General features: G+C 35.2%; 2 protein-coding genes and 1 non-coding gene across 3 annotated transcripts; all 3 read left to right on the top strand.

Annotated features, from left to right (window-relative positions):
• Window positions 1-1,048: 1,048 nt before the first annotated feature.
• LOC121216147 (uncharacterized) lies at window positions 1,049-2,197 on the top strand. Its single transcript, XM_041091462.1, has 3 exons — window positions 1,049-1,760; window positions 1,917-2,030; window positions 2,148-2,197. Exons 1-3 carry the CDS (start codon window positions 1,049-1,051, stop codon window positions 2,195-2,197), a joined length of 876 nt encoding a protein of 291 aa, XP_040947396.1.
• Window positions 2,198-8,162: 5,965 nt separating this feature from the next.
• On the top strand, window positions 8,163-11,166 carry LOC107898628 (60S ribosomal protein L17-2). Its single transcript, XM_016824135.2, has 7 exons — window positions 8,163-8,359; window positions 8,465-8,501; window positions 8,609-8,649; window positions 9,546-9,776; window positions 9,857-9,959; window positions 10,050-10,117; window positions 10,875-11,166. The coding sequence occupies exons 1-7, from the start codon at window positions 8,357-8,359 to the stop codon at window positions 10,926-10,928; spliced, it is 537 nt and encodes a 178-aa protein (XP_016679624.1). The 5' UTR covers window positions 8,163-8,356; the 3' UTR covers window positions 10,929-11,166.
• LOC121216666 (small nucleolar RNA snoR74) lies at window positions 9,181-9,310 on the top strand. Its single transcript, XR_005912845.1, has one exon. It is a non-coding gene; the product is annotated as a small nucleolar RNA snoR74 (small nucleolar RNA).
• Window positions 11,167-12,645: the final 1,479 nt, after the last annotated feature.

The following is a 12,645-nucleotide window of genomic DNA, read 5'->3' as shown; positions in this document are numbered from 1 at the left end:
ACATTCGTGACAATGTAGGGAACGTTCTGCTATAAAGTAATGCCATTTGGATTGAAGAATGCTGGGGAAACATATCAAAGAGCCATTGTGATGCTGTTCCATAACATGATGTACAAAGAAATAGAAGTTTATGTCGATGATATGATCGCCAAGTCCCGATGAGAAGAAGAGCATGTTGGGAACCTCAGAAAGCTGTTCGGAAGATTAAGAAAGTTCCAGTTGAAGCTTAACCCAGCCAAGTGTACATTTGGGGTTACCTCAGGAAAATTGCTATGTTTCATTGTCAGTGAGAGAGGTATTGAGGTTAATCCAGATAAGATAAAGGCCATACAAGAACTGCCACCTCCACGTACACAAAAAGAAGTCAGAGGATTATTAGGAAGATTGAATTACATTGCTCGATTTATTTCTCAACTTACCAACCAGTGTGATCCAATTTTTCGACTCCTTCGAAAATATAATCCAGGAGAATGGAATGAGGAGTGCCAAGTGGCTTTCGACAAGATAAAATAATATCTGTCTAATCCTCCGGTACTAGTACCGCCGACTTCTGGAAAACCCTTAATATTGTACCTGACTGTGTTCGAAAACTCAATGGGTTGCATACTGGGGCAACATGATGAGTCAGGGAAAAGAGAAAAAGTGATTTACTACCTCAGCAAAAAGTTCACAGAATATGAAGCAAAGTACCTGTCAATTGAAAAATTCTGTTGTGCATTAGTCTGGGTAGTTCGGAGGCTCAAACAATACATGTTGTATCATACGACATGGTTAATTTCAAAACTGGATCCAATAAAGTACATGATGGAGTCACCTGCACTCTCAGGAAGAATGGCACGATGGCAGATCTTACTGACTAAGTATGACATCGTGTATGTAAGCCAAAAATCGATAAAAGGAAGAGCGACAGCTGACTTCTTGGTAAGTCGAATAGAGAAAAAATACGAGCCTTTGATATTTGATTTCCCAGATGAAGACTTGATGTGCATTTTCGAAGGTGAATCATCAAAATATCAATAATAGAAGATGAGTTTTGATAGTGCATCGAATGCATTGGGGGCATGGGATCGGAGCAGTCTTAGTGTCACCGGAAGGAGATCATTACCCGCTCACTGCCAGATTGAACTTCTTCTGTAGTAATAATATGGCAGAGTATGAAGCTTGCATCATGGGACTTTGTGCAGCTATCGAGAAGAAAATTAAAATCTTAGAAGTACACGGGGACTCAGCATTAGTGATTTATCAAATTCGCGGAGAATGGGAAGTAAGATATTCGAAATTAGTCAAGTATCGCGATTTCGTGGCGGAATTGGTCAAAGAATTCAAAGAAGTGACTTTTCAATACTTCCCACGAGAGGAAAACCAATTGGCTGACCCCTTAGCCACCTTGGCTTCAATGTTCAAAGCAAATAGAGAAACAGAAATAATACCTCTCGAAATGAGCATATATGAGGCCTCCGCACACTGTTTTAGCATTGAAAAAGAGTCAGAGGGACGACCGTGGTTTCATGACATCTTGGAGTACATTAAAAATCAAAGGTATCCCGAGCAAGCAAACAAGAATGAAAAAAGAACAATCACAAGAATGGCGACTGGTTTTGTTCTTGACAGGGATGTCCTATACAAAAGAGGAAAGGATCAAATGCTCCTGAGATGCGTGGACAATGTTGAAGCCAGAAGAATACTTGAAGATGTCCACGAAGGAATTTGTGGAACGCATGCCAATGGGTTTACTATGGCTAGGCAGATTATGAGGCTTGGTTATTTTTGGCTGACGATGGAAAGGGATTGCATTAGCTACGCACGAAAATGCCACAAGTGTCAAATATACGGCGATAAAATTCATGCAGGTCCATCGCCCCTTCATGTCATGACTTCTCCGTGGCCTTTTTCTATGTGGGGTATGGATGTAATAGGGCCAATTTCTCCGAAAGCTTCCAATAGACATCGATTCTTCTTTGAGGTTATAGACTACTTCACAAAATGGGTAGAAGCCACTTCGTTTGCTAATGTGACGAAAACTATAGTCTGTAGGTTCTTAAAAAAAGGAGATCATATGTCGATACGGTCTACCTGAAAGAATCATTTTAGATAATGCTTTAAATTTGAACAACAAGATGATGAAAGAAGTATGTGAGCAATTTCAGACTACTTCACCCTATCGCCCGAAGATGAACGGAGCAGTAGAAGCGGCTAATAAGAACATTAAGAGGATTATCGGGAAAACAACTGAGACATATAAAGACTGGCATAAGAAGCTACCATTTGCTTTGTACGCATACCGCACCTTTGTGCGAACATCTACGGGGACAACTCATTTTTCCCTAGTCTACGGAATGGAAGCTGTTATGCCCATCTAAGTGGAGATCACATCCCTACATGTCTTGATGGAGTCAAAACTAGAAGAATCAGAGGGGTTCGAGCTCGATACGACCAGCAAAATCTTATTGAAGGGAAACGTTGAAGGCAATTTGTCACGGACAGTTGTACCAGAAAAGAATTATCGTGGCCTATGATAAAAAGGTGCGGCCAAGAGAATTCCGCGAAGGAGAACTGGTACTAAGAAAAATCCTCCCAATACAAAAAGACTTTCGAGGAAAATAGGCGCCAAATTGGGAAGGGTCATACGTTGTAAAAAAGGCATTCTCAAGAGGGGCTCTGATTCTCACTGAAATAGAGGGGAAAGAATTACCTAATCCAGTGAACTCAGATGCTGTGAAGAAATGTTATGCCTAAAAAAACAATAAAAAAAACAAAAAAACAAAAAAACAAAAAAACAAAAAAAACAAAAAAAGAAAGAAAAGAAAAAGAAAAATCAAGATGAAAACCCGAAAAGGGCGTCTTGATAAACAAAAGATTAGGATGAAAACCCGAAAAGGCGTCCTAATGAAACAAGCTCGAGCTTAAAGGAGCAAGGTGACTTGAATGGGGAGTTGAATGACGAAGTCGTAATATTTGAAGCATTCTCAGAAGTTCGAAATCTTCTACACAAGAAGCCGTGCTCGAAAAGATCCAGGATGAAGAAATGCAGAGAAGTTCATGCATTGGATATCTAGAGCATTTCTAGCCATTGAATTCGCTTTCTTTTCTTTATGACGATTCATTTGTTAAACTTTCCTTGTCAATTTTTTGCTTGTTGCTTTTGAAAAAAATGAATGTGAGGTCTTTCTTTCATGCCTACTTTGCCATTTTTCATGCATCTCGTGTTTGATTCATTTAAATGATAAATAGTAAGATGACATACTCTAAACAAAAGGAATGTTGAGCATTACCTAGATGAGAATTTGATAAATACAAGGACCCTGAAGCAAGAGCAAAGTTCAACAATGGGGCAGGAAGGTGGTATACGAAGATGTGGATTACTCACAGAACTTGAGGATGAGTACAAAACTGGAGAGAAAAGTCAAGAATTGAGGAGATGAATGCGGACCCTCACGAAAATCAAAAGTGGGGCATGTGACAAACAACCCAAGGCGCATGGCATGATCATGTAGGCATAAAGGCATTTAGGATAAACACGTGCATATCATGATAACACCATACATGACATATACAGGTATCCTAGCAGAGCCAAGAATTTTGGGAGAAAGCTGCACAGAATCAGTAAAAAAACGAGGCTTTTAGTTTTACCTGATGTTTTTTTGAAACCCTGTTTCTTTCGAGAATTATTTTTCAAATTTTTTATTTGCTGTTTTTTAAAAAATCAACTCATATTGCGAGAGGTGAGTTGAGCCTCGGGTCACACGTCGAGGTATTTTTCAATTTCTGTTTTTTTCAAAAATCAACTCATATTGCGAGAAGTGAGTTGAGCCTCGGGTGATCCTAAGGTATTTTTCATTTTCTGTTTTTCAAAAAATCAACTCATAATGCGAGAGGTGAGTTGAACCTCAGGTCATCCTGAGGTATTTTCAATTTCTGTTTTTCAAAAAAATCAACTCATAATACGAGAAGTGAGTTGAGCCTCGGGTCATCCTGAGGTATTTTCAATTTATATTTTTCAAAAAAAATCAACTCATAATGCGAGAAGTGAGTTGAGCCTCGAGTCATCCTGAGGTATTTTCAATTTATGTTTTTCAAAAAAAATCAATTCATATTGCGAGAAGTGAGTTGAGCCTCGGGTCATCCTGAGGTATTTTCAATTTATATTTTTCAAAAAAATCAACTCATAATGCGAGAGGTGAGTTGAGCCTCGGGTCACGCTGAGGTATTTTTAATTTCTGTTTTTTCAAAAAATCAACTCATAATGCGAGAGGTGAGTTGAGCCTCGGGTCACGCTGAGGTATTTTTAATTTCTGTTTTTTCAAAAAATCAACTCATAATGCGAGAGGTGAGTTGAGCCTCGGGTCACGCTGAGGTATTTTTAATTTCTGTTTTTTTCAAAAAATCAACTCATAATGCGAGAGGTGAGTTGAGCCTCGGGTCACGCTGAGGTATTTTTAATTTCTGTTTTTTCAAAAAATCAACTCATAATGCGAGAGGTGAGTTGAGCCTCGGGTCACGCTGAGGTATTTTTAATTTCTGTTTTTTTCAAAAAATCAACTCATAATGCGAGAGGTGAGTTGAGCCTCGGGTCACACATCGAGGTATTTTCAATATCTATTTTTCAAAGGTCAACTCATAATCTGAGAAGTGAGTTGAACTTTGGATCGCACACCAAGCTATTTTCAATTTCAGGCTTTCAAAAAAATATAGACAAAAATTGGACAATCGAGCAAAATTCAGTGCTTTTAAATCTTTGCTCTATCCCTGTCTCACAGAGATGAGCAAAGAGGGGCAGCTGTAATCATTGAATTTTGCCCGGGTAGGATGTCGGGCCAGGCTGGTCTCATATGGGCCTGATGATTGGGCCCATTAGGATTAAATTTTGGGTTTGTTTTAGCTCATTTTTTATTTTTGTTTTAAATATTAATAAAATAGTAATAATAAAATTTTGAAAAAGGCAAAAAAATAAAAATTACATTTTAACCCCTGTACTTTTTGAAATTTACATTTTAACCTTAAACTTTTCTAAAATTTACATTTTGACCCCAAACTTTTCTAAAATTACATTTCAACCCTTAACCTTTCTCAAAATTACACTTTAACCCCTAAACTTTCAATAAATTACATTTTGGCCCATATTTTTGCTAAAATTACACTTTTGCCCCAAAAGCTTTGCATCCTATGCAATTTAGTCCTTCTGGACTTGTCAAATTGCTGCAATCAGCAGCCGAGCGTACCCCTCCCAGCCGAGCTACTCCAGCAGCCTCCCTAGGCCATGATGGCTCCACTGCCACCTGAAAACAAAGAGAAAATGAGGAGATTAAAAGGAAGAAAGAAGGGATTTTTTAGGGGGGCAACCAAGAAAAAAAAAGCAAAGAAATTTCAAAAAAAGAGCTCTCAAATCCGGTCGATTGCCTCCACCGCCACTACGACCGTCGCGCCACCACCATTGTCATCCCACCGTCGAGTCCTAAACGCAAAAAAAAACAAAAACTTTGAGCAAAAAAATAAAAAAAAAAACAGCAGCCCACCGCCGGCCGTCGCACCAACACCGCCGTACCCACCGCTGCAGCACTCCCATCATCGACACCTAGCAAGGCAAACAAGAGCCAAAGCAAAAAAAGAAAAAGTAAGCAAAGGAAAATTTTCAAAGAGAAAAAGAGAAAAAAAAAGTGTCGAAAAAGAAAAAGAAAAAGAAAAGAAGAGAGGGGAGGGGAGGGGAGGAAGAGAGGCTGACCATTGGCGAGCCACCGGAGGAGGTGACGGCAGCAGCACCATATTAGTGAATGGCTAAGCCCACCATATTAGTGAATGGGCCTAAAGTTTTGCCTAAGCCCACCATATTAGTGAATGGCTCACCTAAGGCCATTTTAGGATCACCCATATTATTTTTAAAAAAGTAATTATATATATTTATTAAAATTTTATATATAGTGATTTTAACATTTTTTAATATTCACATTATAATAGTTTACGTGTTATAAATTACGTAATATATAAAAATAACATAATATAAAACATTACAAATTAAAAAAAGGTCGGGCCTTGAATGTTCAAACCTGAGCTCGACTCATATTTTAAGCATGCCTAATTTTTTTTGCTCAAGTTTATTGTTTAGGCCTAATGATTTTGTTTCCGACCCATTAACAAATATAGTCACAAGTCAATCTGACACTAACTCAATATTGATGGCAATACCATAATTAACAATTGCAGTGCATTTAGTATTCTCAATATGATGTATTTATGTGTTTAAATTCCATTTTACTCACAATTTTTTTATTTTAATATCATACATATTTCATATGTCATTATTAATTAGTTTTAAACCATACATTTTATTATTTATTATATGTGATAACTAAATACATAGTTTCTACATACATGCGTATGTGATAAAAATTCTAATATTGATAATATATTTTATAATTATTTTTAATACAATAAAATTTTTATTACTATATATATAATATTTATTCAAAACACCAAATCTTTAACATGTTTAGTCCCTAAAAATTAGAGGTGATCATGGGCCGGGTCGGGCCGGGCGCAGACAAAATTTTAGGACTATGTTCTAGGCCCGGGCCTGACTTGAAATATGAGCCTAAAAATTTGTCCAAACCCGGCCCGAAAAAATTTGCTAAGCCCGAGCCCGACCCGGCTCATATTAAAATTTACAACACCAAAATAGCATAAAAAAAGTTAAAACATGAAAGTTAAAAACTATATTTGATTAAAAATAAAAATATATATATTTAATATATAATTCGGGTCGGGCTGGGCCTGGCCAAAAAATGTTTTACTCGAGGCCTGACCCGTTTTCTAAACAGGCCTCATTTTTTTGTCCAAACCCATTTTCGGGCCTATATTTTTACCCAAACCCTCTCATTTTTTGGGCAGGCCATCGGGCTGAGCCGAATAGCCCAACCCATGATCACCTCTACTAAAAATACACAATTCATCCTATTTGTGACAACAAAAACATTTTAAATAATTTTAACAAAAATATTTATTCCGAAAATTAAAAAAATATGATATGTAATTACATTATTAGAAAATTTTATTCGATTTTTTAAAATTATTTTGTCATTGGAAAAATTGCGATTAATAAAAAATATTTATTCAAAACAAAGAATAATATTTTATTTTTTTATTATGAGTATTCTGAACAACGTAGTTAGTATCATACTAGTAGCAGTTCATATTGGTTGTATTGACTTGTATCAATGAGTATCGATTATTAACCAGATTTAGATATTTTAAATTATATTTAATTTTTTCGGTTATTAATTTTTTAGTAATTACATTTAAAAATAAGTTATTGAACTCAATGAATAATTTTATTTATATTTTCCATACAAACATATATAATTAAGCTATATTTACATTTTATATAATTTTTTTATTAAAAATCTTGAAACTAAATTATAATTATATATATTTAATGCAGAAAATGGTACGTAAGAAATACCGAAACATGCCTATATCAATACATATCAATATCTAATAAAAACAATATATCCATCGATACGATATTGACGGTTTCGATTAAAAATAAATTAAAATGTAAAATTTTCAAATAATTTTTCTTACTTTTTAGGTTGAAATTGGGGCCCTTTCCTTTATCACTTCCCTTAGTTATCAGTTGGGTTAACTTTGCCACTATATCCTCTTGGGATTCTCGCATCTTCTCAGACATCTCTTGTTTCATTTTGTCTAACCGCTCCTACACCTGTAGCTGAAGTCAGTCTTGCATCTCCTTCTGACACTGTTCGAGCTTTTCCAATCTCTGATCCATATCTTTCGTCTTTGCCCGAGTGTCGTATCGGTGTTGGGTTGGTTGGTTGGTTTCCAGGTTAACTGAGCAATGATTTTGACTTATTAGGATTTAATAAAGGTCTCTAATGCATATAATGCGATGCTAATGCATATGATGCGATGCATGAGATGAATTTACAAGTTGATGCATAGTGAAATTGTAATTTGATTCCTAAAAATAATAAAATTTCGATTTAATCTTTTAAAAAATTATAAAAATATAAGCTAAAATTTCATTTTAACTCCCATAAAAATATATAACATAATCCCACCCCCAGAAAAAACTTATGGCTTGGCTCTACTATCAATTTTGAACCTACTAAAAGATTATAAAACAATAGAGGATCAAATTAAAATAGAAAGATTAAATCAAGATTTCAGCATAGCAGAGGGAGTAAAGCGCAATTATTCCAAAAAGAAACCATTTAAAAACCCTAGCATCTATATATTTGCGCCATCACCCTCAATTCGCCGCTTTGATATTGCTAGGCAGACCCCCAATTGAAGCACTCTTGAGCAGCAACAGAGGCTTCATTCAGATCACATATCAGCAGCCATGGTGATCGTTTTTCCTTCAATCGCTTCCTTAATTTCAATTCTAAATCTTTTTTTTTCCCTTTTTATATTATCATTAAAAACAATATTGTTTTGAATCGTTTTGCAGGTGAAGTATTCGAAGGAACCCGATAATCCCACCAAATGTAAATGCCCATTTAATATTTTTTTTGTGCATTTCCCCCTTTTTCTAAAGAATCCCTAGTTTTTTTTTTCTTGGAAACTAATGGTGCTTGGTGTTGGTTCTATGCAGCCTGCAAGGCAAGGGGCTCTGATCTTAGGGTTCATTTCAAGGTAATATCATCAAACCCGATATAATTTTTATTTAGTTATTGATATTAAGTTATGGGTATTTGTTGGCTTGTTGTTTAGAAACCTATATCTATCATGTATTGTTGAAGATCCAGTAAATCATGTTGTGCTAATGAATGAAGAGTGAATCAGCATATATACACACACAGTATGTTTAAATCTGTTGTGTTAATCGTGTTTATTTTTTCTTTGGGTGGAACCAAATAATCTTCCATGTCCATTTTACGGTCCATGTAGATTGATATTTTCGGGTTTCGCCTTGTCCCTTCAACAATGTTATCTCTAGAATTTGAACCTGAGTTCTTTTCTTAGGAGTGCAATGTGTTGTGAATCGTGTTTATTAAACATGTCATATATGTATAATTGAATTGATCGTAGTTAATAATTGGATTAAATTATTGAATATGGTTGGGAAGGATTTTTAAATGATTTTGGATAGTCTTTTTTTAGAACTTGTTGCTTATGATTCTAGATTTTTTTTTGGGTCTAGTATTTAAGTTCTTAAACCTGATGACAAAAGCAGGGTCTTGTTGCCATTTTCGAACAAGGCTCTCGTAAACTTCAGGGAGATTACTCGCATTATTATTGGGTGAACCTCTGGATTTTCTCGGTAACTTAAGGTTCAGTAAATGATGCAACATTTTGTAATTCTTTGGGAAAGAATTTAGTTTTCGAGTTAGCTGTGATTTGAGAATGAGTTTGCTCAATTGTTTTTGCTGGCGTGTCTCGGTGTTTGGTTGGTCCACTTTGTGAACTATCAAAGTATCAGTTTTATGATATATTCCCCGTCCTTTTTTTTGGTTTATCATTCTCATTATGTGCTGTTTTAGTTTGCCGGTCATTGTCAATGAGTCTTATATCTAGTTATTGTTCTATAGAACACAAGGGAGACAGCTTTCGCCATTAGAAAGTTGCCATTGGTTAAGGCTAAAAGGTATTTGGAGGATGTTATGGCCCACAAGCAAGCCATACCGTTCCGACGCTTTTGTGGTGGTGTTGGACGTACGGCACAAGCAAAGAACAGGCATTCTAACGGACAAGGTCGCTGGCCTGTAAAATCGGCAAAGTTCATTCTAGATTTGCTGAAGAATGCTGAGAGTAATGCCGAGGTATTTCTACTCTATGGTTTCTAGTTTCATGATCAACTCCATTGCTTTCCTTTCCTAACAATTTGATATTAATTTCCCAGGTTAAGGGTTTAGACGTCGATGCACTCCATATTTCTCACATCCAGGTTAACCAGGCCCAAAAACAAAGGCGTCGTACTTACCGAGCTCATGGAAGAATCAACCGTATGTATTAGAACCATCAATATGCATATATATATTTTTAGGGTTTATTTGTTTTCATGTGTTAATAGAACTCTGAATCTTTTCATTCAGCTTACATGTCCTCTCCTTGCCACATTGAGTTGATTTTGTCCGAGAAGGAAGAACCTGTCAAAAAAGAGGTGAGTTGATTTAAACTTAAGTTTCCTAAGAGTAAACTATGTTTACTTGGACTTGGGTGTGAGTGTTAAGATACATTCTTGTATATGACACAAGTATGCTCAGACCTGTCAATTGAGCGGATCGGGTTAGTTTTGGGTCATATCATTTCTGTTCCAAAATTTGGAGTCCTTTTGGGTTTTGGATTATTTTGGATTCAAGTTACTTCAGATCTGGGTCATTTTGTGTTCAGGTCATTCCTGTCAATTGAGCTGGTCGGGTTAGTTTTGGGTCATATCACTTCTGTTTCAAAAAGATTTCGAGTCCTTTTGGGTTGTGGATTATTTTGGATTCAAGTTACTTCAGGTCTGGGTAATTTCGGATTCAAGTTATTCTAGGTTCAGATCATTTCAAGCTCAAGCCATTTTAGGTTGGGGTTGTTTTGGGTTTGTCATTCAAGATTGAAGTTTGGGTTTGGGTCGTTTGCTTTTATGGTCAAAATAGGTTATATTGGTTTTGGATTTGAGTCGATCTGGTTGGTTTTTCAGATTCAGGTCAGAATTTACAGGTCTAAGTGTACTTGAAAGTTTCTCATATTTGGAGAGTCACATCTTCATATCTATATTCGAATATGAATTATCCTCATATGCATTCGAACATTGAGTATTTGACATGGAGACTTTGAGAAAAAGTTACGAGTTAGTCGGAGCAACATAGAACAAAAATATCTCTATGGTTTTCGTATATTGTTGATAAATCATCCTCCTTTTTTGCTTTCAGCCTGAGACTCAATTGGCAGCAAGCAAGTCCAAGAAGTCCCAAGCTTCTTCTTGAGTGAACAAAGTTTGAAACTTTATCAAGTCAGTTAATGTAGTGATGTCTGGTCTTTGGATTTCATACACTATTTTTGAAGTTTTTGACATTAAGATGTGTTGGATGGTTTTTTATTTCAAAGCATGTTTTAGTCAAATGTTGTCTTGAGTTATGTTTTTCTTGGAGATTTTGTCTCAATTACAGTGTTCTATGTTATGTTTCATTTATATGACTTTTAATATAAAACAAGGTTCGTTAATTGGTAGGTTGGTTTGGTTGTAAGTTAATTTGGGTTTTAAAGTTTTTGAATTATTTTGATTTAAGCAAATTTTGAGTTTAAGGTTGTTATTAAGTTGAAATCTTTTGGACTTGAATCATTCGAGTTTTGTAGATTTGAGTAAGTTTAGATTTGTGTAGAATTAAGATCCAGTCTTCAATTGCTAATTTTATCGAGCTAATGTTATATACTTACACCATTGATATAATTTGGTCATCTATTTTCAAAATGTTATTATTATCTCCAAACTGATAACAATATTAGTTGTCGTCATTAAACTGATAATTTTCTCAGTTGATGTTTGACAAATAATAAATTTACATACCAGTAGAACACTCATGACATTTTTATAAAAAAAATTCCACATCATCATTTTTAAAGACAACAACTATCAGTGTTGTTAATTTACTACTAATGACATTATAAAAGTAAATAGACTAAATTTCAAATTTCAACATAGTCAATAGACTAAACTCTTAAGTAGACCAAAACGATGAATTTCACCACAAGCATGTTAGAACTTAAAAGTGCCCAAACTTTTATAATCATTCGATCATAACTTGAAATAACTTGACTCGAAAATTTGTTTTTCAATATAAAGTCAAAGGTTTGGATTAAGAAAATTCTATTCTAGACCCTACTCGAGTCGGGCCGACCAAACCGATTATGATCCATACCCGATTTTCTCAAATTCATGACCATTTTATCGAGCTAATGTTATATACTTACACCATTGATAAGGTCATTCAAAACCACAAAGGCATCTGATTGAATGAAATTAATCTTATGCTCAACTCCAGCTTTTTGTATGAATGGCAATCCAGTTTCATATGCTTCAATGTCTAAACCTAGTTGGTACCTGAACTTGTATTTCGTCACTTAGGTCGGTACCTCTGTGCTAACACCGTTAGTTTAGACTGACATGACACTGATAATCAATCTGTTGGTAACGTGTGGCAGTCTCTCAATATGCCACATGGCAAATATAATTTTTAAAAATTAAAAGTATATAAATTAATTAAAAAAAGTATAGTTTTTTTCACATTAAGAATCAACCTCAACAAAAATTTATTCTTTTTTATTAATTTATTTATTTTTAAAAAATTTCTAAAATAATTTAAATTTATGGTCGTCACATGGCATACTGAGAAACTGCCACATGTCATCATCAGATTGACTATTAATGTCATGTCAGCACAAACTAACAGTGTTAGAGCAAAGGTACCAACCTGGGTGACAGAATACAAGTTCAGATAGCAACTAAGTATAAAAAAAAGGTTTAAATACCAACTAGTTACTTTTAGACAAGTCAGGAACAAACTACATATTAACCCCAAAAAAACAATGAGTATGGTTTGAAATAACCTCTAAAATAGGGTCGTGAACGATGAGGGACTTGTGATTCAAGCTCGAGACTGCCATAGTTGAAAACAAGTTTTCAAGCTCTGTTGCACATAAGCT

The sequence above is a fragment of the Gossypium hirsutum genome, chromosome D04 (assembly GCF_007990345.1).
Source record: "Gossypium hirsutum isolate 1008001.06 chromosome D04, Gossypium_hirsutum_v2.1, whole genome shotgun sequence".
Taxonomy (NCBI): Eukaryota; Viridiplantae; Streptophyta; class Magnoliopsida; order Malvales; family Malvaceae; genus Gossypium; species Gossypium hirsutum.
This window is presented reverse-complemented; position numbering and strand designations above follow the sequence as displayed.